Below are 24,573 nucleotides of genomic sequence, written 5' to 3'. Positions count from 1 at the left end.
AATGTATTAGACTTGAATGGAAGGAATATGAGTGTTTTTTTTTTTTAAAAAGGAGTACTGTACGATAATAATTAGTAGATAGAAAGAAAGTGGATTTGATCATTTAGGTTTTTTTTTTCTTAAATTTTTTTTTTTTTTTTTGGGGAGAGAAGTGGTTTTAAGACAAGTAGAAACGTAGCGGCATTGAAAGACCTGAGATGATCAGTGTGCTAGATACTTGAAATGCATTAGATTTGGATGGTATTATGCTATTTCAACTCACTACTTCGTGAGTGGTTCGACGAATGGTTGGTGCAGGAGTTGCAGAATTTCCTTCTTTCGTGAGAGATGGTCTCACTATAATTTGTGTTTTTGGGTAAAACGATCTCTGGCAATCCTGGCACTCGGATTCTCGGAACCACCCACTACTATCTACTAAATTGGATTGGCTTCTAGGCCAAGAAAAATATAAAAATTAAAAAAAAATCTTATGAGGAACGAGAGACATAAGAATTCATTTCTGAAGGAAACAAACAAACAAACAAACATTGAGAGGGATTGAAAACGGAAATGTTACTGAAACAAGAGACATAAGATGGAGAAGACGAATCCAAGCCCTATTACGAATATTACATTCATACTGTTTCCTATTACGAATGAACTATAGCAAAAAAGCAACTGCATACAATACTTGGCATTGGGAAAGTATGAGAATTGCTCCTCCAGATTTTATTTATTGAAATGAACCACACCCCTAAATTTAATAAAAAAACGATCAACCTTTGCCAGGTCATTATATATGTAAATTTACAGGACATTTTGGCGATCCTATTTATCAAGTTGGATTTCATGATTATAGATTGTACGTTTTTTTACATAATTACTACTTAAAATTTTCAAATTATTAATTTGACACTATATTTTTTTAATTATAATAATTTCTATCGAAATCATTAAGCTCTTTAAATAAAAACTCACAGTTAAATTAACTGATCACATTTAAAACTAATCATAATTTATATTATGCCCTTATGTAAATTACTTTTAACGCTTGGAAAATTATCTAATTTTTGTAAGAAAAAAATATGTAACAAAATTTTTGCACTCTATACTTCAGAGCTAATTTTGTTTGAGTTCAAAGAGCCTACCTGAATTGGTTAAGTGATAGAACATTTATTTATTTATTTATTTATTTATTATATTTAATCAAGTTTATTTTTAAAATAATTAAGACTAAGAAATAAGATCAACTGATCAAATTTGAGGCTTAGCCTCAAACCAAATAAGCCTAAGAAACAAGGGTATTTTAGTATTATGGTTGTTAACATTAATAAATATCTATGGCGAATATTCTGTAAATATTTTGGTCAAAAATCAACCATAATAATAATTTTAAAAGAATCAAAAGATTCTAGTAGTACTTATGACATTATAAATAAACTTTTCGCTGACAATTATATAATATCGACTAGATTGTAATGTTATACTGTTATTAGAGAAATATAAATAGCAAATGTTTTATATTTAGCGTATTATATATTTACCCCTGCCCATCCTATAAGCCAAATTTTGAGCTGAATCTTGCTTGTTGGCTGTTGCCGAGTGAATTATTGTTTAGTTACTGTACTAGAATAATTTGGTTTATTTCACAAGAAGACTATTCCTATTTTACAAACAGATGGGGCCTTACTTAGATTGGAATTTTCTTAAAAAACAGCGCACAGCTTACATCCGATGAAAAGGGTGATATTACACTACTAAAAAATTCGCTTATTTTTCCAAAGCTTTTGTACACTGATTCAGAAAATGAACAATAATTCAATGAAAATTTTACAATAATCACTTTTTGTTTTGCATGGTTTACAATAATCAGATCATACTACATGTCCATGATAAGATGATGCAACACTCTTGAAAGAAGTACAAATTACAGATAAAACCTGGTAATGAATCTTAATAGAATATCTAAATTTCTTTTGTCTCTACAGATAAAGCTCTACGGTAGGTGAGAAGGGTTGTTCATAAATCAGTAACAAATTTGCGTTTCCACCATTAGGAGCCTAACTAATCATGGAAGGAGCAAAGAGAATGCACATACAGAGAAAGCTCCTATTTCGTGCTGTAGTATCAGCACCGCTTGCCATCCATGCCAGCTGCAACAAAGATAGAAAGAAACATCTGCTAGACTGAGAGTAAAATGAAGTGTGCAGGATTAGAGATCAACTATTAAGTTATTTCAAGTGATCAGCTTTGAAATAAGTTGCAACAGTGAAACTGAGTAAAATGAAGCAAGGTTACTGCAGCTGTCACTGTGAAAGAGTCCTCGCTGAACCCCTAAAAGCATTCAAGAAAAGGTGATTTCCCAATTTACAAAGGAAATACCAATACTTCATGCATTTTTACCTGAATAGGAGCTTCTCAATGCAGGATTAGAGAATCAGGAATATTTTCATAATGTTCTGAGATGATCAGATACTGCTAATGGTGTGTATTTGCAGCTTCCAGCATGGCCAGGTCATGAGAAGTAAGCTTCCAGTATGCAGAAGGCATATGCTACTCTGGCCTGAGAACAGCACGAGATCTAATAGAGTTTGTGAGAAAAGATTAAGAGAAGTGGGTGTATGGAGTGGAGAACTTGTTTCAGCAATCCGCAGGTGGTGCTACTCAAGTAAGGCTATGGTACTACCAAAGCAGAGATTGGCAAACACCTTCCAGGAAGTTCTCAAAAATGAAAATAGAGAGTTAAAGACCAATATGGCTGTTGACAAAAGGAGCAATGTATCACCAAATAGTTAATGGATATCATATACAGCTTGTAATATTTACAGAATCCTTTCAAAATACAACGGTCTTGTTTGATTCAAAAGGTAGCACTCGAAGCTCACAATATGATTTTATTGCTTGAGCTAAACATTGCCTCTCAAGGTTCTCTGATTTTAGCACAAAGCTTCGTAAGTTATCTCTATGAGAGACTCTCTCAACCTGTATCACATAAATAAGCATCCAAATTGGTAATTATGAGCACGATATAGATGATTTACTTGTGTGAATCTGCAGTAAGGTAAGGAAAATATGACCATATGCCTAATTCACTATGTAACGATATTGGGTCTTAAGCATAAAGAGATTAATATCAAGTCCTTTATTCACGCTAGCTTTTACTGCCAATAAGATGCCAAAGCAATAAAATTTACAAGCAATTACCATCTGTTCAATAATTGGACCTGCATCAAGTCCTTCAGTTACAAAATGACTTGTTGCACCAATCAACTTAACCCCAGCATTATAAGCCTGGTTTCATATTAGAGACCATAAACATTTGCGGAAAAAAACAAAGGGAGTTCCGACTTCTTGATAGATTTATTGAATCAATTACCTGTTTAGAGGGATTTCCTCCCTTGAATGATGGAAGGAGGCCATGATGAATGTTAATGATATCTTTACCATAGCTCTCCAAAAATCTTCCTGACATGACCTGCAGGTAAGAAATAATTAGATAAAAGACACAGTAAGACGACAGTGGCAATGTGATCATGCATCTATGGTATACAAGCTGTGAACTATGTTACCTGCATATATCTTGCAAGTACAAGAAAATCAGTATCATCAACTAACCCCAGAATTTCTTGTTCTTGCTTATTTCCTGAAGTTGTCGGCAAGTAATAATATGGAATCCCATGCCTTTCAAGCAAACGTATAATGTGGGTATCTGGACCTCTATTATGATTGCTGCGATAACATACTATAAGCTTTAAAAAAAAATTCATTTGCAAAAGAAACTCATCTTAAACAGGAAAACAGAAGAACTAAAACATATATCACCTTATTACACAGCTAATGTCCACAGAAAGCCTACCCTCCTGCCACCTATGTAACAAGTCCACCAAGCAATGATCCTACAAAGGGAAGTCTTAAGAATAAATATCATGCATATAACATATCGACTCACTTCATGTTCAAAAATGCTTCATTCTAGTGCAAACATCTGAAGAGATTCATGGGATCATGCAATTTTAAGTACCAGAAACAAAGTTTGGAGAATTCTAGTATAGCATCATATAGATGATCCGACCTGCTTTGATGCAAGAACTGCAATCTTATGTTTGGGGTCTAGAGCAGGTACCCGCAAAACAGATGCTTCTGCATTGAAGAACTTCGATAATTTTCGGAATTCAGCTTCCATTGCATCTCGTGGCCAACACACAGGATCAAATGTAAATTCACTGCCAAGAACTATTCAAACTCAGGATCATTTAATAGTACAGAATATAGAAATCAAATCAATCTTCTATTTAATGAATTGACATTCATTTACAGACCAAGAACTTGCATTTCCTGTATGCTAATTACTAGGCAATCGTCCGTGGTAGAGTGACGATTTCACTTCATAGAATTATGACTTCTTGATGTCTATAGTTGTCCAAATGTCAACACTGAATGTGAGAGGGTGTGTTAAAGGCACGACATTTGGGTCAATTGTTTACTTAACAAAAAACTAATAGATCACATAGTAGAAGGCAAAGAAGCCAACCTCCTGGAGTAAAAGACCTGATTGCTCTCAGGAACGAAGACATCAACGCTGTGTATGTTCCCCCCTCGCGAGGCGATGCACTCCGATAGCTTAGCAACGATCCCCACCGCGTCCTAATCGTATATTAATAAATGCTACCGATAACTACAAGAAAGGAAGAGGAGGAGGAGCGAGAAGATATCGAGTAGCTTACGGGGCAGTGGAAGACGTGGATGCCATGGATGGAGGTGGCGGAGGAGGAGGAGAGCGCCCGCGCCATCGTCGCGATTCGCCGGAGGTCCCTAGTTGCTGGGATTCTTCCGAGAACCATTCCTTTTCTTTTATTTTGGCAATTACTTCGAGTCCCGTACCTTAAACGAGACGACATAGTTCGGTAGTCGGGATTTTCCACCCACATACAGTTTATCTCTTTATCCCCTGGTAGCTGTCGAAAAAGGAAAAAGAAAAGAAAAGGACGATATCGAGTAGCCTCAGCTGTGATCCCAGTAGACACTTTGGATGTAGTTTAAATACATCCAGTATTGAATAAAATTGCCACATGACTGTGACTAAGCCATCACAATGGATATCATATTAATGACACAGTTTTAGGTATCATAATCAATCCAAAATATGTTACAACTTTATCCAACTGCAAAATTGTAGGTTTACGATGACTCCAAAAGAAGCTAATGAAACCATACAAGCAAGGAAATGATTAATGCAACACAACCACCAGATGACCAGCATCACGCAAATAAATTAATCAGATCCACAAAAACAAGGAATTCTGGATGTAACATTCTTCTCTCAACATGCATGTCAGCCAAAATACATAATCTTTTGAGTACAAACCAAAGTTATGAATCGTCAATCAAGATAAACTTTTACATCGATACCATTATCTATCAGCGACTGAACCACTGCTCGTATCTTCCCCTCAAACTTGTCCCGTTCCCTCGGTGTGTATGTACACGTGTATACATCGGCTTCTTTAGCTCTCTCAGCTAAGATTCGCCCAACAGCCAAGCATGCAGGTATGTCTGATCTAGACTTGAGGACTGCTTTGATGTCCTTGGAATTGGTCCCAGCAACCGCAACTTGTTTGCATGTCACCCGGTGTGTAACTGATGCTGAAACAAACCGTTTAGATATAAACACATCAAGTGAGAAGGCCTCCATGAATGCTATAGTGCGCTGCTTGAAAGAAATATGCTTGTGTGGGTTTTTGGATTTCTTCTCCTTCTTGTACGTGTATGGTCTACTGTTTTCATCGTCCACGAAATCTTCCACCCCAAAGAAACTTCTGGGGGAACTTAGGATCTGCAGCAAGAAGAATAAAATTCTTATAAGCTTTCATAAGCTTCTTACAAGAGATAAACTAGTAGTAACATCAATTGCTTAAAATGTAAAGAGAGAAACAAGAATTCAATGCTAGAAGGAAGTTGAACAGTTCAGAAGTTGGAGCAACAGCATTGCAACTTCAATTGAACTTCCCACATTAAATAAGTGAAACCGTACATACCAAATGGAAACTTGGTCATATACTATGCAATCCTGATGTCTATCTAAAGATCAAATCTAAGGTGTACATGGTTGCGACAAAATTCTCCTCTAAAAAATAGGGAAAAAGCAAGCAATCATGAGTACTCTTTTTTCTAAAAAGGAAAGACACAAAACTGTAACGCTTTTGAGTAACACATTGGTGAAGAAATATAGTGAGAGGTATAACAATGATAATTATGATACAAATATTATGGAAGTATGGTTAGCAACAAACTATTCAGTAAGTAGAAACTCAGTAAACTTGTCACCTGCCCATCATGGAAGCTGCTTCTACAAACATACGGAAGTGCAAAATTTCTGTATTCCAGCGCAAGAGCTCCTCTCTTCCATGTTTGGGTGAGAGAATGTTTTAACATTTTCAAACAACAAAAATAAAACAGCAGAAGTTATAGCACTGTGCAGGCTTAGTTTCCTCAATTTTATCAAAGCCTGAGACAGATTAAAAAAGAGAATTAGAATATATAAAATGGCAAGTAGAACACACTGAATACAATATTACTGCATTTCTGATGTAAGCATCAACCCCAGGGAGACATTAAAACAGGCAAATTAAACATCTACTATATAGTTAGAAATCATAAAATTTAAGGTTACCCGACTTAGCTAGCTAGCTGAATCGCACATCAGATAACAGAGGAAAGCCTTGAGAAAACAATTTGGGGTTTGGTGATGCCACTACCTAACACATCAAAATATAACATATGGCATCATCCTAGTCTTAAACAAGTGGAATGGGCAAGCCACCAAAACATATATGACTCAACATGTTCATGAATAAAAGAAAACCAAATCAGATAGCAATTAGATATGATGTTTTCCCCTCAAACCTGAACATAAATTGGGTAATAGATCAAGCTATTCAGGACAAAAACTCTTCATAGAATTTAACTAAGAGTTGCAGAAGAGATAGAGCTAGCACCCTGAAATAAAAATTCAATTAACAAGGCAAACTAGCATGTCTAACATGAATAATCAGTAATTGACATTTTCTTTTTCACTTTTGTTTCGTACTAAAAGAGAAAATATTAGAAACATTAGCCATAAGATGACTCCTAGACCTCAATTACATGTCTCAATCATCATCATGGTTATTGAACAATAAAAAAATAAAAACATTCAAAATTCCAAATTACATCTGCATGCAGGATAGTATAAAATGGAGGAAGAATAAATTTACCAACTTTGATCCAACCTCAAGATCATTAATATAACCTATGTTTTTCATTACTCTAGGATCATATATATAATCTAGGGTTTTAATATAACACTTAGGCTCTACCAAATTAATAATTAAATGCAAAAAGAGTAAAAGGGATTTAGGGCTCAAATTCATTTTGAAAAATGAGGTGACTTTGCAAAAGATAGCAGGATATAAGCAACGACATTATTGCAGGAGAATTGAAATAAGCTCTGGATATAAATGGTCGATATATTAACAAAAAAGAAGAAGAAAAAAGAACAGAGAAGAGGAAGAACGATAATAAAAAATTCCCCCTCTCTGTTTTAGATGACCCCATTTCAAATAAAAAGAAAGAGCGAAATGGTCCTACCTTATCTTAGCCGGCAATGCCTTCCGGGATTGGAAGCGGGACGCCGGAATGCAGCGGTGAGCGTAAGAAAGAGATGGGTTTGAGATAAAAAAAATGGCTAGGCTTTGGAATTAGGGGGATGCAAGTGAGGTCTACTGTATTTTTGAGTTTGTTGCAACAAATCAAACAATTAATTTTGAGTTAGATGCTGCATCTATTAATACATTACCTAAAAAAGATCCTAACCAAACAACCTCTAATTGCTTTCGATCAATTCAATTTGCTCAACTCGGTTGAATAAATCCAGAGTCCGATTGGGTTGCTTGTTATATACTCGAAATGAATCAAGGAACGAAAAGAAACAGAGGCATGCATGACGCATCAAAGCAAAAAAGAAAAAGGAAAGAAGAGTTCCAAAATACTGACTGTTACCTTGAGGCTTTAAAGTGATACTGGAACCTGTGCGGGAGTGGAAAAGTAGCGGCCAGCGCTGGAGAGGCCGAAGGTGGTGGGAGGCGGACTAGAGGCAGTGGCCGAGAAGCCCTACGGCTAGGGCATTCAAACGCCGTCGGATGCTTTTGCTTTTATTACGGCTAAAACGACCAGATGGCTAGTTTCTACTTTCTAGGACAATAAAATCCTCAAATTATCTATAATTGCAATTGGTGAGGCTTTTGACGTTTGGGGACAGTGAAGGGCATAATGGTAGTTTTATGCAAAATCATGACCCTTTGCGCCTCCGTGATCACACTCCTAATTTATCCGTTAGAGTGGAAGCGCTAATGACTCGTGCGAGCGAGCGACGAAAAGTGCCTCCTCTCACTTCCATCTCTGTCTCTTTCCTCGCTGCTACTCCTTTCGATCTCGCCGGAGAACCGACGCCGACGTCTGCCTCAGAAATCCCGCCGCCCCGGGGTCTTAGAGCGAGTGGGGTTTTCGCGAGCCAAGTGGCGCACCTCCGATGTGATTCGAGGGTCTCGGGAAGTGAGCCTGCGGATCGCCGTGGGATTTGGGGGTCCGGGCGATCAACGGCGGAGATTTCATCCACGGATGGAGGGGTGTAGAAGCCTAGGCATCCTATCCCTGGTACGCGTTTTCTTTCTCTCTAGGCATACCACTTGATACCTCCACTAAGTTTTCCTTTCGATTTCTTGGTATCTGCAAGAAGACAAATTAGGATTCTTTATGTGCTAAAATTTCTTGATGTCTGGTCCTGGTAACTCTTTTTTTTAATCCAGTGTTTCTTGGCGAGAATTTCTTCAGCTAGGTTAGTTTGGAGCTTCTAGAAGAGTCAGTGAATGTTATTATTAAGTTTTATCATTCAAATTAGGGTATTTGATGTGCTCAATCTTGCATGCTGCATTGTTCGTCGTGTTTGGGTTTCTTGGGCTTTTCTTGAATTCACTGTTTCTTGTTAGTTATTTTTGTTTTCTACATGATTAATGAGAGTCAGTTCAATTAGGTAGATTTTGAGTGTGACAATACTGCAATATTTGAAATCTATAACGCTAAATGCATAAACGAGGCTTCAAATGTTGAGTTCTTTACAGCAGAATGGAGATGTCCCACTTTGTATTATTTGGTAGTGCATGCATCTTGCGGTGATTTCTGCTAGTTTGCATTGTTAGAGGACCTCTAGTAAATTTCAATCTTTTTTCAAGTGAATTTGTTAACATTTGTGGTTCCTGTAAAATTTTCTGCATCAGTAATGTTGAGATTATTTATGGTAGGCAATCTCATCACAAATCATGAAAGATAAGGAAACATAGGTTGAAATGAGTTTGCAAGATTTTGGAAATAATCTGCTAGACTAGGGTTACTAATCTGTAAGAGTATTTGTATGGTTATATACTCTCTTTTTACAATTATACCTTTTCGAACCAAGTGATCTTGGGTTTGATAAATGGGGGTGAGTCTATGTAGTATGTACATCTTGCCCTCCCAGACCCAGCAATTATGGGAGCCACTAGAATGCCCTTTTCCTTTTTGTTGTAATTTCCATTTACATGTGGCTCATTGATGCTTGATGCATCATGTATGCAAACTGTGGATGGAATGAGGAACCAAACCTTTTGTTATCTTTGGATACATATATTAGTCTTTTCAGGCTTCTATAATGCTTTTGCTATTTGATGGCTTGGATTGAAGGTGTTATTGACTTATGGACTTGTTATGGTTCACTTTACAAATGTATGCCAAACTCGACAATTTTGCAGGGTTACATCCATGGATTATGATGATAATGACATTCAAAACAAAAGTTTCCAACTATCTAGGGAAGACAACAGATTTCCGCAAAGTGTGCTACCATTTGCTCTACCAAAATTCGATATTGATGAACACCTCCAGCATCTGAGATCTGACAATCTAGTTGAAACAGAGGTTTTATTTGGTATACAGGGTCCGGAAAGCAGTTGGATTGAGGACTTCTCACCTGGAAGCAGTGCAATAGAATTCCGATTGGGTGCTGCTGAATCTTGTTCTTTATCTAGGCACAACAATGTCTGGTCTGAGGCCACGTCATCTGAGTCTGTGGAAATGTTGTTGAAGTCCGTCAGAGAAGATGAGATGGCAGGTAACAATGACACCATTGTGGACGGAGATGCATCTGGTTGCTTGAATGTGACAGATCGTCATATGGATCCTTTGCTCAGACCAAATGATTCCAGTGACACACTACTCTGGGCTGTCACGGATCCTACTATACCTCTTGATAAATGTCAGAATAATCTTTCTGGATCAAATGACGTTGTAGTTAGGAGCCAGCCTGCAATAGAGGACAATTTCCAAATTTCCAGCATTGAGAAAGGTGAGGCAGAATTAGATGTAACCTCTTTAGATGATCAGTCAAATGCTGAAAGCAAGTCTGGTACCAAGAAATGCATAACATATGAGACCTTGGCTCCATCTTCTGATGAAACAACAAAAAGAGGTCTAGCTGTTCAGGTTGTTGAGGTGGTTCAGGGTGAGAATCCTTTGGATAATACTTTAGCAGAGGTTGATGATCATGCATGTGTTGCAACTGCAAACATGCCAGTAGGTTCTGATGCTATTATATGCAGGGGTGCAAAATATGATCCTTCAACTTTATCAAGTGATAAGCTTGATTTAGGCTCTGAGAAGTTTCAACCAGTTTCAGAGAAAATACTGGAGGTTCAGGAGATCCAATTGAGTGAGCAACCAGGTGGATTTCAACTGGACAGTTATCAAGAAGCACTAACTGTTGATACCTGCCAAGATGAGAAGGTGGATGATCATCACTCTAGGGTCTACAAAGCTGAGGATGACCTGTGCAACTTGAAGGATTCTTCCTGTTTGGATCCATCTTTGAATTCTTTGGTGTTGTTAAATGATGCGGGCAACAACTCTTTGTCTTCTAATAATACTGATGGATTGCTGGAATCTACTGCTGATCCAGTCCATACTTCAAACAAAGTCAACGAGAATTGTATTACAGCAAGAACTATTTCCGATCCAGCTGAAACTTTTAGCAAAGACAACAAGATTGGTGATAATACTGGGACATTCACTAACGAGATATCTTCTTTAGTTGTGGAAGGAAATACAAATACTGTAAATGATGTAAAGGAAGGAAACAAAGAAAATGGTAGCGAGCTTTTCAATGCAAATGATCGTTCTGAAGATGTCAGTCATTGTCAAACTGCAAATAATTCAAAGAATGATCTGTACCTTAGGAACCCTCTGTCAATTAGTTACAACAAGTTGCCTGATTCTGGAGAAGAAAGGGAAAATGATTGTTTTACAGAAGACTCTGGAGAAAAGCAAGACACCCAGTGCCAGCTATCTCCCAAGAAAACTATTGGTATTGCTGACAGTTCAAAAATGACGGTTGATGGACATTCTCAGATTCACATGAAACATGAAATAGAGAATGGAAAAAAAGATGGCAATGCTGTCACATCTGATCCAAAACCAGCTAATATGGAAAAGAATGCTGAAAATAAGGATGCTAAAATTAATCCTGAAAAATCTGATCTTCCAATTGGTGCTTCAGAAGATGTTGCTCTTGAAAATTGTCCACCTGCATTGCTGGATGAAACAGAAGTGAATATATCATCAACATGTGGTTTAGATAGATTGGCGAACAAGCCTAGTGCTGAGTTAGTTCCTTGTGAGATTTCTGCTGGGATGGAGGAAAACACTGCACTATCTGTTAATGGATGTAATGAGATATCACTAGATGAGAGTTGTACTATTGTGGCGGATATGGAGTGCACTTCCTATGCAGCAGAAAGTACCTGTGCAGTAAAGTCTACCAGAGATACATCAAAAATGAATCAGGATAAACCAGGTGAATACATTCTCTTCGTTCATCCTTTTCATTACTTGTTTTTTCCACATTTGCAAGTGTTGTGAGTGTCATGGGTTGAGATATGTCCTTTTTGAACAGTTTCTTATCAAGCTGCATTCGATGCTAAGAGGCCTTCTATTAGTAGTGTTACTACACTTCACCAGCCGCATCCTGAAGATACCCCTAGTGTGCCATTGTTTACAGAGCAGCAAGAAGCTACACCATCATCTCTAACTTTATCAAGTTGCAATGAATCCTTTGCTAAGAATGTGGATATCACAACAATATCTTCTCCAAGTGGTGTAAAGAAGAATTTGGATGTCCAAATATCTGGTCAGGTGCCCACCACTATTGTTGACATGCCCTCATCAAAGAAATTGGTTCAGGATGAAGCAGGTAATATGAAATTTAGTTTGGTTAATTCGTTGATCTTAGAGAGTCTCCTGAAGGGGCATTATGTAGTTTGGAGGCGCTTGTGGTTTAGTTCAGACTTCAGATAGGTTCATTTGGTTTTTTATATGCAGAATTAAATGAAAATTATTACCTGTAGGTCAATTTATTCTTCTAATAAAATGGAAGTGATAGGTTTAATAAGATCTTGCAATTTTATCTCAGAGTATTTTTTTTTCTGGATTCTGAAGTATCTGCTTTCAGATATCAAAATTTATTCTTCATCATAAATTTATAACACCCTTTTTGATGCAGTAGAACACTTGCAACTTATTGTATTCAATTTCTTATTTTCCGGGAACTGAACAGTTTATCATCTAAAGAAAAATGTGCTAAGAATTGAAGGGGAAACTTGTTTTCCACAATGTTGTATACAAAAGGTTTTGATCACTGGGATTTATGTTTCCATGGAGGAAATTTAAAACTTTTTTTTGCATAACTCTTCTGTTAGAGACAAAGGTAGCTATGCATTCCAAGCATGATTTCATTAATAGGCTGATGCCTGTTAAGCTGTACATTTTAGGGAGAATATATTTAACGCCCGTCTACACAAGGATCATAGATCAGCATTCTACATTTAAGGATAATATATTTGACACCCGTCTATTTCCTAATATAGAACACAACACACTTGATGAATCTGACCAGCACCAATTTGTCAAGTAAGAAATGATGCTGTTGTCGAGTCAAGGCTTTTATTAAGGACATCAGCAATTTGGAAATCAATTGAGACATAGGGAAGTGAAATAGTACATCGATCATAAATGTTGGGAATAGAATGACAATTGGCCTCAAATGCACACTCATGGTAAACAGGATTTGATGTAATTTGAATAGCACTCATGTTATGCACGGAGGAGTAGGATCCAACTGTCTAAAGCAAAGTTCAACAAGAGGACCCGTAAGCCAAACTTGGCACATGCAACAGACATAACCTAGTATTCAACTTCAGTGGAAGACTAGGAGACCACATCATGTTTCTTGGCCATCCAAGAAATTATAGCATTGCCTTGAAACATACACCAGCAAGTGCTAAAGGGGTGAGTATTCAGACAACTTGCCTAATCAGCATCACAATAAGCAGTTAAGTTCAAGGAAGAACCTAATGGAAATAAGAGATTGCAAGTGGAGGTGATTTTCTTTTCATAAATGGGAGTGAAAATAGACTTGAAAAGCATAGTAAAAAAAGACAATATATCTGGTGGTCCTATTTAGCTTCATGGAATGTCAAATATCTCAGCATTTTCTGTTGGTTTTCTTTTCAGGGTAAGTTGTTAGCCATGAAAAGCAATGTCTTTCTTTGGATGATATCAACAACAAAAATAAGTAAATCTTTGGATTATCTGGAAAATCAAGTGCTATCATATCTTTTTTCACTGCTTCCTTTCATGCCAGTTTTGTCTTCCCTTCCTCTTGGGATAACTTCTAGAAGTCAACTCCTTATTGGTGCCTTGTGTGGTCTCCATTGGCCATGTGCATATCATATTAACCAATTTCTATGCAATCCATATTCCATGGGTGATACATCTAACTAGTAATGCAATCTATCTTTGATTATTAGTCTTTCTAGTTTCAGTCATTATTATAGTTGTATGGACAAATTTGCTGTATTATCATTTAATACGAATGCACAACATTCAAGACACTTGTAAATTTTACTGCCTCTCCACTAGATCTTAATTTTGCACTAGAGTGCTCGTGCCTTAGGTAATTACATTTGATAGGAGCAAATTTTGGGATGATTGGACTAGTTTCTTTTATTGCAGGTGTTGCTTTAATTCAATATTCAAACACCTCTCTACAATCTACTTTAACCAAGAGCAGTGCAGCGACTCAGTTAGTGGAACCTGAAAGTGGAAATCTGTCCTTGGTGCCAAATTGTGGTTCGCCTACAATAATCAGTTGCAGCAAAAGTTGCCAGGATGAAATTGACAAGAGAAACAGAGGATTGTCAGATCATACAGGTTCCTCTTTGGATGATCTTACAAGTTCTAGAACCGACACTGATAAAGACAAGTCCACTGTTCAAGATTCTAAGCAGAGTGCTACATCTGAAGATGATAGAAGCTTCACGTTTGAGGTTGGATCACGGGCTGATTTGTCTGAAAGAAATGTTAGAAATTTTTGGAAATCTTCTTCCCAAGGAAAATCTTCTGAGATTGCTATGGTACCTGGAGTCTCCCCCTTCCTCTCTCCCTCTGTGTGTGTGTGTATCCTTTCTCCAATCCCTTACCCTATTAAGTAGGAATCAATTTTATAGTTCTTTTATTGTAATTATTACTTTATATACCATTAAATGTTAAATAATTGTTTTAATTTAATCTGTAGATTTCAAAAGAGAATCCTGAAGGGCATTGCTTGGATCAGGAAGAGACGATTTCTAGTGGGAACCCTCATAATGTTAAGAGTAAGCAAATATCTGGCTGTGCAATTGAGAAGGTTGGTTCCTTCAAAGAAGCTACTGAAGAAACAATTTCAAAAAGGCAGATGACAGAAAGCAAGAGTCCAAGCACTACATCAATTAGTGCTTATGTTAGTGAAAATAACAATATGCAGTTGAAGGAGATGCAGAAAGATCCATCTACTGATAGCAGTGATATGAAAGCATCTTGTTCTCCAGCTGTTCAGACGTCTAGTTTGCCTGATCTGAATTCTTCAGTTTCTACTGGCTCATTATTCCGCCAACCTTTCGCAGATATTCAGCAAGTGCAATTGCGTGCACAAATATTTGTTTATGGGTCTCTTATGTGAGTTTTACCATGTCTTCTGAGATTTCCTACATTAATGTGGATCAGCCATTAATTCATGTTCCAACTTATTGCTGCAGTCAAGCGGTTCCACCAGAGGAGGCTTGTATGACCGCGGCCTTTGGAGAATCTGGTAAGTGCAATTTAGTCAATGCAAATATACATGCATGGACCTTATCTTATAGTATGAATGGTTTATATTCATAAACTAACAGATGGTGGAAGAGCTATATGGGAGGGAATCTGGCATGCTGCTTCTGAAAAATTTCAGAATAAAAAGTCACCTCTCAGTGTTGCTGGAACACCTATATATTCTCATTCAGGTAAACATTATTTGATTGAGAATTATTGAATCAGTTTGTGATTCAATCTTTGACTGCCTTTATATAAACCTCCTGCAGTTCTTCGAACCACAGAACATGCAAGTGACAGCCCTGCTAAAAGCAATTCTTTAGACTCGCCTGTTATCCTAGAAGGTAGCAAAGTTATGCAATCAACCGTATTAAGTTCCACAGTGTCTGTGTCTTCACCATCATGGACTATACCTCGTTGCGATGGTTTAGCATTAAACATGCCAAGAGGCAGTCACCTGGACTTTAATCAGGCCATATCTCCACTGCATTCCTTTCAATCATCTTATGTGAGGCAGTACACTGGCAATGCTGCACCTTTGTTCTTTGAGAACCCACACCCTGTTTCCTGGGTTGTTTCATCACAGAGCTCAAAACTTGAAGCTGCAGCACAATACTCTACAATAACTGTTGCTGAAACAGCTCAAGTACTATCTCATAAAGACTCATCCATCTCGCAAGCTTCAAGTATGCAGCTTGCATCACCTAGTACTTTGCTTCTTAACCAGTGTTCCACAAGTGTTTCTGCTGCATCAGTTGTACAAAGTGAGACAGAGAAGAAAGCTGCAGTTACTTCTAATCCCAAGAGTACCTCTGAGAAGTCAAGGAGGAGGAAAAAGGGTTCAGGTCCTGAGAAGGTGGGTTCTGTTAGTGACGTCTCTCGACTTCAACCTGCTTCTGCTAACCCATGTACTATGCATACTCCAACTTCTTCAGGTTTTATATTATCTGCCAATTCTCTAAATAAGGTGTTGCCTGATACTGGTGTTTCCCAAATCATGAAGAAGGTCATTTTTTCAGAAGAGGCAAGCTGTAGGATTGATCAATCAAAGTTGCAAGCAGAAGAAGCTGCTGCCCATGCTGCTGCTGCCATCAGGCATAGCCAAGCAATATGGAGTCAGTTGAACATCCAGAAGAAATCTGGTTTAATTTCAGACAATGAGGAGAAGCTTGCATCTGCTGCAGTTGCAGCTGCAGCAGCTGCCTCTGTTGCAAAGGCTGCTGCGGAAGCTGCTAAGGTTGCATCAGAAGCTGCTTTGCTGGCAAAGACGATGATCGCTAATGCTATTGCTTCTGCTAAAACTGAAATTGGCCAACTTGATGTAGGGAAGAATTTAGCAAGGTTAAGTCCTGTTTCAATCCTGAAAGGCAATGATAAGGACCATGGCTCTAGCTTGATCATTTCTGCAGCCCGAGCTGCTTCTAGAAGAAGGGTAGAAGCAGCTTCTGCTGCCACCAAACGTGCAGAAAATCTAGATGCCATTCTTAAAGCTGCAGAACTTGCTGCAGAAGCTGTGTCACAAGCAGGACAAATCATTACTATGGGAGGTCCTTTGCCTTTTACTATAAAAGATATGGTGGAAGCTGGTCCTGATGTTTACCAGAGAGCTTATCTTTCAAGGGCTGAGAAACCTGCAAAAAACAATGGCCTGCAGCAACAGGAGACAATGGCTGTTGATGTGAGTAGTGATAAATCTATCAAACACTTTGACAAGCCCTTATCAAATCATGACGAGGTAGAGAAATTTGTTGGACACGGGACATCTTCCACTATTCAACAGTCCTTGCAGTTGGAGGGAAATAGAACAGGTATCTTTAGTCGCTAAATTTTGATATGTTTTACAAATTCTAATTGGTCTTGTCATTATTGGCCAATTTCCTGGTCAGATCAATTAGGAAATGGAGTAGGAGTTTCAGCAGCCATTGGTACACTTGGAGAAGATCCTTCAGCAGATAATCTAAAAGGAAATAGTATCCAAAAGGGTTCTCTTGTTGAGGTTAGTGGGGTAACCTTGACTTTAAATTTGCTCTCTTTTTTTATTGCAATGTGAAGTGAGATGCATTTTGAAAGTCCTACCTGGCACGTTATTCTTTTTTCTATTATGTTTTATTTCTTCACCTTGTTTCATGATGGAGGATATCAGTATTATTCTCTTTTGTTGGTTTCTTTGATTAGTTCTAAGAAATATATTTTAAATAAGATTTCTTTCCTATTCACAGTCCTTGTAATGACAATTGAATGTCCTGGTGGTTATTGCCTTATACTTTCATTTCAAGTATATCAGGTTTTAGGTGATAGGCACAGTCATAGTGGAGTTTGGTTTGCAGCAACTTGTCTTGATGTGAAAGATGGTAAAGCATGTGTCTGCTACAGAGATCTTTCTGATGAAGGTAAACATCTTTGTAACTAGCTGTGATGAGTTGACCTTTGTGAACTGTTAAATATCTTTTTCACTTTGCATTGGGCTTCTTAATTAGTTTCCCTTTTATGCTTGTGCATTTCAGTGATTACAATAGAATCAACTGCAACCTTTTTTAAATAGAAAAACTGAGAACCTTTTATGCAGGATCTGATCAGCTTAAGGAGTGGATACCACTTGAACTTGAAAGCAACAAAGCCCCCAGAATACGGCTTGCTCATCCTATTGCCATTGCTAAATACGAAGGAACTAGAAAGCGGAGAAGAGAGGTGGTAGAAAAATACACTTGGGCTGTTGGAGATCGTGTAGATGCATGGATAAAAGATGGGTAGGCATTCTTACTTTTATATTGCTTCAAGAAATGACTCATAAATTAACTTTCTGCTAATAAATCAATTGTAAAATAATCCAGAACTTGTGATTTTGGTTGAAGTAATAGCTTCGCAGTTTTCATTGTTCTGCTTGTTGTATTTGGATGTTTGTTTTGTCACCGAAGCTGAATTTCTTTACTTGTGCACAATGTTGCAAATGTCTATATTCCTACTTGCTAGATATGTGGGCCACTTTTGGAAGCTTAAATTGAGATAGCAATTACAGTGAGTAAAAAATGTAGGCTGGACACAGAAATATTGTTTGAAAATCTTGAATATTTGGTACTAGCGGTGTTGCAACAAGTACAAAGCCTCCAGCAGGTCCAGGTGGTGCTTATATATTGTCCAAATATCCATGGAAGATTTTGCTGGCCTGATTTAATCATTCTATTGTCCAATTAGTGCATCAGCCTATTTGAGCTCTAAGCCCCAACTAGACTTGCATCTCAATCATGCTCAAAGTGTCAAATAGGCGCTGGAGGAAGCTTGCAATGAGCATTGTTTTTTGGTAGTGTTTGATAGGTACAGAAGGGCATCTAGCAAAGTCAGGTGAAACACTGAAACCTTTTTAACGGACACACACACACACATACAGAAATCCTAGTAGTAATAGATCCATAGATAATGTTTTAGTTGGTGAATGACAGACGATGAGACAGCAGTCAACTGGCATGCTTTATTGGATTTTGCTTGAATAACACGTTTGAGGTATTTGTGGATCATTTGGACAAGGTTTGAAAAGTTGCTGATATTTTTATTCTAAGTCACTGCTTTTATAGTTCGAGTTGGGATTGAACAGGAAAGGATACTAAGCTCCAACTCTGGCATTTGAATCCTTGTGGAAAATCCTTATGGTGTGGACCCGTTTTTAGTTTGCCTGAATATCATATGGGCCCAAACTTTGATTTCACATAGTATCCATATTTTGGTTATGCTCAATCTTAAGCTTGGCATCTAAACCTTTACTCTAAATGGCCTAAACTGAACTATCTTGGTTGACCTTGTCTGATTGTCATCATATCATGTCTAGAATGCAGATAGTAGCATTTGTTAATATCATGTAAAGAGCCAACCCACAATTTCTGAAAATAAATCTTTGTTGCGTCTTAGTCTTCTCTTTGATGACTCTTCCACACTAATGTGAGAAACATGATATAATGATGTTATTATGGGAACATGTACAATTCAGTTTTTGTGCTTCTTTCCTCTAGTTAGCTTATATGTTTATAGTTTGAGACATCTAACTTAATTTGTGTGGCTTGATTTGATCTATAGTTGGTGGGAGGGCAATATTACTGAAAAGAGTCAAGAGGATGAAACAAAGTATACTGTTCATTTTCCAGGTATGACCACAGGGTTGTAACTTAAATATCTTATTTTGCTGAAAGTTTGTGATATCAATAGTGTAGTGGACACATGCTATGACTATATCGAGTTTGTGCTTTATAAAAGTGGTGATAATTCATGACTACTGAGTTGCAATGGAAATATGTTATTTTGCTGAAAGTTCTTTATATCAATAGTGTAGTGGACATATGTTATGAGGTTATGACTATATTGAGTTTGTACATTTTAAAGTGGTGATAGTTCGTGCCTATAGATTTGGTGAATATTTAAGGCAACTTCAGGAAATTTTTACTTGATAATTACTGGTGGAATTTTTGTCATTGCATATTAAGTTGGTTTATGTATTTGTGAGCACCTATCTGTTATTTATTCCTAATTTAAAAAAATTATGTACATATTCATATTTATTTCTGAGACGAATATTTTAATCTGAATGCTGTTTTGAAGTCAACTTCTGTGGTCACCTAGGTAACCTCTTTGTTTTATTTGTCTGGTTGAGATTGGCAGTATGACATTGAATTTCATTTTGCATTAAATTTGGCTAATTGATGGTTTCTGATGAGGTGAGTTCCTTAACTATAATGTGGTTTTCATGTTTATTTAACCCTCATGGAATATTTCTGTAGCACACCAGGATCTGGTTCTGATTATTTGTGTACCTGTGACAATTAAGGTTCCAATATGCTGATCAGGACTACCTAAGATTTGTCTTGAGTGTCATGCACCAGTAACTTATCCAGCCAAGAAACAGTTAGTGTTTTAATGGCTCTGAAGTGGTTGACTAGTTTTATCTGCTTTTAAATATGTACCTTTCATGTCCAGGATAAATTTGGTTGAGCTTTATAATAAATAATTCTTTCTAATCATCTCGCCACAATATAAAGAGCTTAGGAGAATCTGTGGTTTGTACAATATTCAACTAATTACTGTGTTTATCGTGACCTCAGGAACATACTTGATTATGAAAATCTTAATAATTTCTTAATACAGAATTCATGTTAAGATATCTGTTAGAATTACGGAGAAAGCCATTGAGGACCATTTTTCAATCATTTAGTGGAACATCATTCACAGTGATTCAAAATGTTCCTACAAGTGACTGCAGTACAGGGGTGTCTAGGGACTGCATATATCATATGCAGAAGATAGGTGCATATTATTCGGGACATAACTACATATGTGTTTCGTTTGTTAAAATACTTAGAAGTCACAAATATTTCAATTAATGCAGGAAACTGAAATAAACGAGAACCTCCTAAGGAATTATAATAGAGAGAAATTCTTGTAAATACATTGACATATAATTTAGTAAGATATTAGATGTTATAAAATGATATTACCACTCGTTAGTAACTTTGTGCAGTCTCATTTGTTTGTTGTCAGAGACATGCCCATGTATGGCCCCAGGCAACTCAAGCAGTCAAAATTAGTACTTCATGTTACACATCATGCTACAATGTCAATGATCATTCCTGTTTGTTGTGTAAGCATTTTAAGAAATTATTTTGTCCTGTTGTAGTTTTCATATGTTCATCTAGTAATATTTAGATCCTACTGTACGAAATGGATTTCTTAATCATTTTAAGTTTTCATTTCATTTCACATATTTTTACCAGCACTCTTTGGAAAAGGAAATTTCCATCTCTTCGTCACAATCTAGTCATTTTATCATATTCTGACTGTTGTCGATTTATGGATCTTCTATGCAGCCCGAGGTGATTCGTTGATTGTCAAAGCTTGGAATATTCGGCCTTCTCTTGTTTGGAAAGATGGCCGCTGGATAGAATGGGCTAGTGCAAGAGAAAGAATCAGTCAACCTTATGAAGTTTGTTCTGTTGTCTATACTTCATCGTTCTGTTCTATTTTTGCTATTTTACTAGTGCTTTGGGGCATACATCTGTTTTTTCAAACCAGTCTGTTATTTTTGTGTTTTCATGATCTTTAGGGTGATTCTCCCATTAAGAAACGTCAGAGACTTGATCCAGAGATTGATGGCAGAGGAACAGGGGCTCAATCCAACAATAAGCATTGTGATAATTCAAGGAAAACCGAGAAGATGAGAGAACTTAATCTATCTGCAAATGATAGAGTTTTTAAGATTGGAAAAACAGCAAGAGATGTGAACAAAACTAATGCCCTTAATGTAAAACAGAGGGGCCTGCAGAATGTAGGATCAGGAGTGGTGTTTGGTGTACCTAAACCTGGAAAGAAAAGGAAGTTTATGGAAGTAAGTAAACATTATGTTGCTGATAATACTGGTAAGATGAGTGAAAGAAACGATTCTATCAAATTTGCAAAATATTTGATGCCGCAAACATCTCGGGTATTGAGAAACACTTCAAAAGTGGACCCAAAAGGGAAGCAGGCTGATCAGCCTAAGACTAGGAACCCTAAATCTGTTAAATCTCAAAATATTCAGGTCAGGAGTACTGATAAGAAGGAAAGTTCATCCTCCAGACCTGTATCAGTTTTAAATGGCGGACAAAGTGGTCGTGGTGGTCATGGTTCTATAACAAATACTGGACGTTCTTTTAGCAATGAAGATACCGATGTAGAGAAGAATAAATTTTTGGATGACCATTCTTCTCTGAACAGTTCCAGAGATACTTTGTTTGATGTGTACTGCATGCAACCTGGGGATGGTGTTCCTACATCAAAGAATCCTGTGGAATCAGAGATAGAGGCAAAAGGGAAGTTTCCTCCTGCTATGAGCAGATCAACCAGAAATGAAGCAAAGGCTTCTGAAAACTCTGGAAAAGCAATTTCTGATGCTGTTGAGCCTCGGAGATCCAATCGCAGAATTCAGCCAACCTCAAAGGTAAGGTTCACCATGTCTCTTATACTTTGCAATGTAGTTTCTGAACTCTCTTAGTCCTTGTTGACAGAGGCATCTCTTCAGACTATTTTTTATAGTGGTCTCTACCTCTAGTAATCATTATGGTTATGCTTTAGGAGGTTAATTTTGATTTGTTATGCTTCTCTAATAGAAATTTACCTTAGAAATTTCTGCAGCTTCCCTTCAACATGGATATTAAAATAACACATACAGTAATCAAAGTTTTTTGTCAGAATCCTATTATGGAGTAAATAAAATGTCTTGTTAGAATCATGTCCTCATATCAGTATCTGTATTTTAGCATGTACAGAAGAGGCCTTTCATTTTACCTTAGAAATTTCTGCAGCTTTCCCTTCAACATGGATATTAAAATAACATATACAGTAATCAAAGTTTTTTGTCAGAATCCTACTATGGAGTAAATAAATATGTCTTGTTAGAATCATGACCTCCACAGTAGGATTCATGGACGCTATTTGATTCTATTTCTTCTTCTGTATGTGGAAGTATTAACTCTTGACCATTTTGTAACCTACAGTTATTAGAAGGTCTACAAAGCTCTCTGATAGTATCCAAAATTCCCAGTGTTCCACATGATAAGAGTGCCAGAGGCCTGCATAAAGGTGCATCATCCTTGGGAGGTAAATTTTCAACTGTTTATCCTTTTTTCATCTGTAGTTAGGAATTGTTGATGTAAAATTCAAATCTTGGAACAGGGAGCAGCCATGGCTAAAGACAGCTATGTCACATCACTACTTGGTACCTTGCGAACTTGTGTACCAAAGTAAAAACAGAATCTTCTGATATTGTACAGAAAGTGCCATGTTAGGATGGAATAGAAGCTCTAATATTGTTGGATGTAGAATGCTATAGTTGATCTAAATTAATATTTTGATTTTTCTTTTTGGGGCGCCAAACACTGTCGTCCTTTTTTGTAGTAGATTTGGTGATTGATACAAGGAGCCTACTTTTCACTACCTAACTCGAACATCTACAACCAGTGTAAAGAAGAAAGAATCTGACTTGTATCAAAAGTCCTCATTTTTTGCATGTGATATTCACATATATAAAGAACATTTTGAATTGTTACAGATCATCATTTCCTGTTATGTGATGTTCACTTTGTTTTCTTTTTCCAGTGTTCTACTTCTTTATCAGCCTGACTAACCATATGTTGTTCCTCTTGCTATTGTGTGTGTGTATGTATGTATGTATGTATATATATAGTGTCTCCAGGAGATTGCTTACGAATATAGCATCCTTATGTAGGAATAATTGCCTTCTGGCTCAAATGACTCTCTGGAGACACCGATATTATACTGAAGGCATGATTATTTCGTGTTTTTTTGTTAAGGGCTTCTCTTGCTGCTTCATGCATCGGTTGCTTTTTGTCTTTGCTCATGATTTGGTCGTTGATAATATCCTTGTTTCCTGGTTTATTTTTCTTTGTTAAGTAGGTTGCTGAATAATATGGTAAGCGTACTATTTGTTATATTGCTGCTAATCAATATAAACAAGCCGAGCCTAGCCGAGCTCAAGCAAGTTGAGCCTAACTCAGCTCTGCACGATAGGCATTTTGTTCTTAACTCGAGCTTGAAACGAGCTGGGTTATGCTGGTTTGCCTCAAGCTTGAGTTTGATTCGGTAGCTTGACAATGAGCATTGGAAAATTAGTCTCCAGGTGATAATACCCTTTGTAGGGAAAAATTTAGCATATGAAGAATGCACAAGGGAAGCTTCAATGGCATCTGATGAGTCTTTCCATAATTTCTCCCAGTACTCTTCAAGTGAATCACAGAAGTCCAATTCAATAGAAGATCTGGTTTTTGCAACAGAGCACTTGTTGGTTATTTGACCAAGGAGATAAAAAAAAAAAAAAAAAAAAATGCATAACATAAGCAGCGGCTGAAAGTTATTCTGTTGATGAAATGCATTTACCTTCTACACAAAAAGATACCTCAAAGAACCACTCCAGTGGTGACTTGGCCGGCAGAGTCTTAGCCGGAGACTCGGGGTGACCATCGGAGAGACGATTTGGACGAGAAACCAAAAATTCTCAGTTTTAGAGGAGTATATATATATAAATATATAGTATTTTGAGCTTCGAGCTTGAACGAGCTCGATTATTATTTATTTATTTTCCCAGTCTAAAAACGGAGCCGAGCTTTAAGCCGCTGACAGGCCTAGTTGGTGGTGCCGGGATCACCGAACAGATTTACTAAATTGTGAGAACCGTCGGATGCTTATTTATAGTAATTGTCGGCGGTGTGGGTTGATGCGCGGTCTTATCCATGCATTAAAACGGTGTATCCTTGATTGGCCGACGATACTGTTCTAGAAGCCCTTCCCAACCGTTGCCAACCGAAGTCTGCGAGA

General features: G+C 37.3%; 3 protein-coding genes across 11 annotated transcripts; 1 reads left to right on the top strand and 2 right to left on the bottom strand.

Annotated features, from left to right (window-relative positions):
• Positions 1-1,771: 1,771 nt before the first annotated feature.
• Positions 1,772-4,955, bottom strand: LOC140764159 (formyltetrahydrofolate deformylase 1, mitochondrial-like). 7 transcript variants are annotated; one of them, XR_012104990.1, is made up of 9 exons: positions 4,704-4,947; positions 4,511-4,623; positions 4,052-4,202; positions 3,802-3,875; positions 3,549-3,708; positions 3,356-3,454; positions 3,184-3,270; positions 2,383-2,961; positions 1,783-2,132 (listed from the first exon to the last, which is right to left on the bottom strand). XR_012104990.1 is itself a non-coding variant. In XM_073102561.1 (8 exons), the coding sequence occupies exons 1-8, from the start codon at positions 4,727-4,729 to the stop codon at positions 2,815-2,817; spliced, it is 816 nt and encodes a 271-aa protein (XP_072958662.1). In that variant the 5' UTR covers positions 4,730-4,955; the 3' UTR covers positions 1,772-2,814. The 7 variants fall into 7 exon arrangements, 6 of the variants coding, with proteins under 6 accessions (XP_072958662.1, XP_072958663.1, XP_072958661.1 ...); XM_073102561.1 differs by having other exon boundaries at positions 1,772-2,961; positions 4,103-4,212; positions 4,704-4,955; XM_073102562.1 differs by lacking the exon at positions 4,704-4,947 and adding an exon at positions 4,299-4,412 and having other exon boundaries at positions 1,773-2,961; positions 4,052-4,212.
• Positions 4,956-5,258: 303 nt separating this feature from the next.
• Positions 5,259-8,209, bottom strand: LOC140765421 (uncharacterized). The gene is made up of 3 exons (XM_073104503.1): positions 8,017-8,209; positions 6,304-6,484; positions 5,259-5,812 (listed from the first exon to the last, which is right to left on the bottom strand). The coding sequence occupies exons 2-3, from the start codon at positions 6,409-6,411 to the stop codon at positions 5,360-5,362; spliced, it is 561 nt and encodes a 186-aa protein (XP_072960604.1). The 5' UTR covers positions 6,412-6,484; positions 8,017-8,209; the 3' UTR covers positions 5,259-5,359.
• A 130-nt stretch (positions 8,210-8,339) lies between these two features.
• On the top strand, positions 8,340-23,294 carry LOC140765418 (protein SWOLLEN 1-like). 3 transcript variants are annotated; one of them, XM_073104497.1, is made up of 17 exons: positions 8,340-8,670; positions 9,801-11,896; positions 11,996-12,292; positions 14,113-14,552; positions 14,675-15,093; positions 15,174-15,226; positions 15,309-15,416; positions 15,495-16,081; positions 16,229-17,033; positions 17,112-17,221; positions 17,510-17,615; positions 17,792-17,972; positions 19,291-19,358; positions 21,072-21,187; positions 21,308-22,180; positions 22,737-22,839; positions 22,915-23,294. In XM_073104497.1, exons 2-17 carry the CDS (start codon positions 9,811-9,813, stop codon positions 22,929-22,931), a joined length of 6,369 nt encoding a protein of 2,122 aa, XP_072960598.1. In that variant the 5' UTR covers positions 8,340-8,670; positions 9,801-9,810; the 3' UTR covers positions 22,932-23,294. The 3 variants fall into 3 exon arrangements, with proteins under 3 accessions (XP_072960598.1, XP_072960596.1, XP_072960597.1); XM_073104495.1 differs by having other exon boundaries at positions 8,341-8,670; positions 15,495-17,033; XM_073104496.1 differs by having other exon boundaries at positions 8,344-8,670; positions 14,113-14,513; positions 15,495-17,033.
• Positions 23,295-24,573: the final 1,279 nt, after the last annotated feature.

Source organism: Typha angustifolia, chromosome 8, assembly GCF_048772165.1.
Source record: "Typha angustifolia cultivar Huaian chromosome 8, ASM4877216v1, whole genome shotgun sequence".
NCBI classification, from domain to species: Eukaryota; Viridiplantae; Streptophyta; class Magnoliopsida; order Poales; family Typhaceae; genus Typha; species Typha angustifolia.
Note: the sequence above shows the minus strand (reverse complement) of the source record. Positions and strands in the feature narration are given on the sequence as shown.

What these genes read in the sequence shown, in the direction of transcription:
- LOC140765418 (XM_073104495.1), top strand. Translation starts at nt 9,811, where the DNA reads ATGGATTATGATGATAATGACATTCAAAACAAAAGTTTCCAACTATCT. An exon ending in AAAAGGGTTCTCTTGTTGAG is followed by an intron (nt 17,222 to 17,509) that starts GTTAGTGGGGTA and finishes CAAGTATATCAG; the next exon opens with GTTTTAGGTGATAGGCACAG. An exon ending in GTATACTGTTCATTTTCCAG is followed by an intron (nt 19,359 to 21,071) that starts GTATGACCACAG and finishes TCTTCTATGCAG; the next exon opens with CCCGAGGTGATTCGTTGATT.
- LOC140765421 (XM_073104503.1), bottom strand. Translation starts at nt 6,411, where the DNA reads ATGTTAAAACATTCTCTCACCCAAACATGGAAGAGAGGAGCTCTTGCG. An exon ending in GCAGCTTCCATGATGGGCAG is followed by an intron (nt 5,813 to 6,303) that starts GTGACAAGTTTA and finishes TTCTTGCTGCAG; the next exon opens with ATCCTAAGTTCCCCCAGAAG.
- LOC140764159 (XM_073102557.1), bottom strand. Translation starts at nt 4,907, where the DNA reads ATGTGGGTGGAAAATCCCGACTACCGAACTATGTCGTCTCGTTTAAGG. An exon ending in TCCACGTCTTCCACTGCCCC is followed by an intron (nt 4,624 to 4,703) that starts GTAAGCTACTCG and finishes ATATACGATTAG; the next exon opens with GACGCGGTGGGGATCGTTGC. An exon ending in CAGTTCTTGCATCAAAGCAG is followed by an intron (nt 3,876 to 4,051) that starts GTCGGATCATCT and finishes TTCCCTTTGTAG; the next exon opens with GATCATTGCTTGGTGGACTT.